The following is a 3,062-nucleotide window of genomic DNA, read 5'->3' on the forward strand; positions in this document are numbered from 1 at the left end:
CCCATTTCCCCCTCCCGCCCCCTCTCTGATACAATATTTCACACTCCTTCCCCTTGCTCGAGGCCGGCCCACGCCTCGGGGGCCGCGCTCTTCTTCCCTTTTGTCGCTGGGTTTTCTCGCTCCGCCTTTCGGCCCCGGCTGGCGGGCGTGCCCTTCCCCCGCCCCGGGCGGGGGCGAAGGAAGCGCCCATATGTGGCGCGCCGCAGCCACCCTCCCTCAGTCCGAATGATGTAGATGGTTATCATATCTGTCTAACACACAGAATGTCCCAGGTTCGAGTCCTGGTTCGGACAGTGTTTCCTTTTTTCGGCGCCCGGCCCCCTCCCCGCGAGGGCATTTATCCCCTGGCCGGGGCCCCTCCCCCACGGAAGCGCGTCGATGGTTTAGTGGTAGAATTGCCGCCTGCCACGCGGTAGACCCGGGTTCGATTCCCGGTCGACGCACGCCGCCGCTCGTTTAGCTCAGTGGTAGAGCGCCAGTCTAGTAAACTGGAGGTCGGGTGTTCGATCCACCCAATGAGCACCATTGCTTTTTGCCCCGGCCGTTTTTGCCGCCGCCTTGCGCGCAGGGGGGAAATACACGCGTGCAGGCGCCCCCCGAGAGACGACACACGCCCGCGCAGGACCTTGAGCCGGGGGGGCAGGGGGTGGCGAGGGGAGGACCGGGTGACACATGTGCACGCCCCGGGGCCTCCCCAGTCGAGACCCGAGAGGCCGGCCGGCGGCGCGGGGGGCGGGGGGGAATTACCCGCGCGCGCGCGCGCCCCGAGCGACCCGGGGCCGCCCCAGACCAGACATGCCCCTAGCCCTGCTGGCCGGCGGGAATGCGCCCCTGGGTATGCCTCGGGGCAATCTCCGCGCGCCCCTTTCAACGCCGGGCGGCTGCGGGAGTCCCTGCGCAGTTTCCCCCCGCTGGGGGGGGGGGGGGGCGGCTGTGCTGTTTCCCCCCCCGGCTGTCGGGGTCCCGGGGCCGGCCGGGCCTGCGGCGCGCCGAGCCAAGTGCCCACGCACCCGGCCCCCGGCCCCTGGCAATTTCGGCCGCGCGCCGCCCGGCCGGCGACGAGAGAATGGCAGGGGCTCATTTTGCGGCGGCGGCGGCGGCGGCGCGCGCGCGCGCGGGCGGCGGATCGCAGCCCCGCATGGCTGGCGCGCGGGCTGGCGCACGCACGCCGGCGGGGGCCAGATCGTGGCCCGGCGCGGCCCTTTGTCCGGCTCCGCACCGGACACGCGCGCAGATCGAGCGGGGGACGCCCGGGCAACGCGCGTGCGCGCGCCCGCGCCGGACATTTGCCCGGCGAAGGGGCCGGCCGGGCCGCGACGCCGGGCAATGGCGCGGCCAGATTGCCCACCGGGCGCCGCGGCGCGGCCAGGTCCCTCTCCCCCCCCCCCCCCGGCCGGCGGCCCCGCGCGCCGCACCGAATGGCGCCCGTGCATATTGCCTCGGGCCGGGGCGCACGCGAGCGGGCTTTGGCCCATGGCCGGTTGCCAAGGGCCGGCGGCCCCCGGCGCCCGGCGCATCGCTCCTGGCGGTATTGCCGCCGGCGAGGGGGAGTGGGACCGGGTCCCGGAACGCCGGGGCCGCATCCCGGGCCCCCTCCCCGGCCGTCAGCCGTGTTGCGAGGCGCGCCTCGTCAGGAGCAGATCTTTTGGGCCGGCACCTGGCGCCGGGCCGACGCCGGGTCTGCCTCCCTGGGCGACCGGGGCGCGCGCGCCCGGGAGAGACCCCGGCCTGCGCGGGCGCCGCCGCGCCCGGCGCCCGTCGGGCCCACTCGGCGCCAAGGGGCCCGGCGTGAGAAGGGCGCGGCAGCATGCCGGCAGGGGGGGGGGGGGCCGGCGCGTGGGACACCGCCAGGGCCCGGCGCGATCCCCCCGCCCCCCTCCCCAGACACGGCCGCAGCGCCCGTGCCCGCCGACGGGCCTCGCCCACCGGGACAGGCCGCGAGCGAGTGAAATGCCAGGCCGTCGACGGGCCACCGGTCCGCGGCCGGCGGCATCACCCTTTCCCCGCTCCCGGCCTGCGTCCTCGCTGCTTTTCAATCTCCCTCCCCCCCTTGCTGCGCCTCCTCCTCCTCGGGCGCCTCCTTTCGGCCTGGCTGACGCGCGCGCGCTCCCGCGCCACTCTCACCCCCCCCCCCCCCCCGCTCGCGCGATCCGGTGCGCGCCATGTCTTTGCGCAGGCTCCTGTGTGCCCTCGCGGCCGTGCTGGCCGTCGCCGTGTACCTGGCGGCGCCGGCCGCGGGCGCCCCCTCCCCGGGGCAGGCGGCCGGCCTCGCGGCCTGCTCGACCGGGTGCGCCCTGTGCGACGAGCCGGCCGACGCGTGCCTCACCTGCGAGGCCGGGTACTTCCTGCTGGCGGGGGCCTGCGTGGATGAGTGCCCGGCCGGCACATTCACCGACATGGGCGCCTGCGCCCCCTGCTCGGACGACTGCCAGGCGTGCGTCGCGGCCGACGACTGCCGCCTCTGCCAGCCCGGCACCTATCTCCTGGCCGGCGCGTGCGTGGCCGACTGCCCGGCCGGCATGCACCCGGCGGCCGACACGTGCGAGGCCTGCGCCGCCGGCTGCGCCGCCTGCTCCTCGGCCGCCGATTGCCAGGCCTGCCAGCCCGGCATGGACCTCCACAATGGGACCTGCGTGGCCGACTGCCCGGCCGGGACCTTCTCCGCGGCCGGCGCCTGTGCCCCCTGCCCCGGGGGCTGTGCCTCGTGCGCCTCGGCCGCCGAGTGCCTCGCCTGCCAGGATGGCCACCTCATGCATGCGGGGGCCTGCGTGACGGACTGCCCGGCCGGGATGCATGCCGGCCCGGGCGCCTGCGAGCCCTGCCCGGCGGACTGCGCCGCCTGCACCTCGGCCGCCGATTGCCAGGCCTGCCAGCCCGGCAGGCTGCTCCTTGCCGGGGCCACCTGTGTGGCCGAGTGCCCGGCCGGCATGTTCCCCGAGGCCGGGGCGTGCGAGGCCTGCCCGGCCGGCTGCGCCGCCTGCGCCTCGGCCACCGCGTGCCAGGCCTGCCACGAGGGCGGCCTCCTGCTGGCGGGGGCCTGCGTGGATGCCTGCCCGGCCGGC

The 3,062-nt window shown here is 76.5% G+C and overlaps 1 protein-coding gene and 3 non-coding genes across 4 annotated transcripts in view; all 4 read left to right on the top strand.

Annotated features, from left to right (window-relative positions):
• Nucleotides 1-219: 219 nt before the first annotated feature.
• Nucleotides 220-293, top strand: H696_03253. The gene has a single exon. It is a non-coding gene; the product is annotated as a tRNA-Val (tRNA).
• A 79-nt stretch (nucleotides 294-372) lies between these two features.
• On the top strand, nucleotides 373-443 carry H696_03254. Its single transcript has one exon. It is a non-coding gene; the product is annotated as a tRNA-Gly (tRNA).
• Nucleotides 444-450: 7 nt separating this feature from the next.
• On the top strand, nucleotides 451-522 carry H696_03255. Its single transcript has one exon. It is a non-coding gene; the product is annotated as a tRNA-Thr (tRNA).
• A 1,640-nt stretch (nucleotides 523-2,162) lies between these two features.
• The window catches only part of H696_03256 (CAMK protein kinase), a gene marked incomplete at both ends in the record, with an annotated part of 5,003 nt that continues 4,103 nt past the window's right edge, over nucleotides 2,163-3,062 (top strand). Inside the window, one exon of the mRNA XM_009497135.1 lies at nucleotides 2,163-3,041. Within this exon, the coding sequence (XP_009495410.1) occupies nucleotides 2,163-3,041 (879 nt within the window). The remainder of the gene's footprint in view (nucleotides 3,042-3,062) is intronic.

This window comes from Fonticula alba, assembly GCF_000388065.1.
Source record: "Fonticula alba strain ATCC 38817 unplaced genomic scaffold supercont2.5, whole genome shotgun sequence".
Classification (NCBI taxonomy): domain Eukaryota; order Rotosphaerida; family Fonticulaceae; genus Fonticula; species Fonticula alba.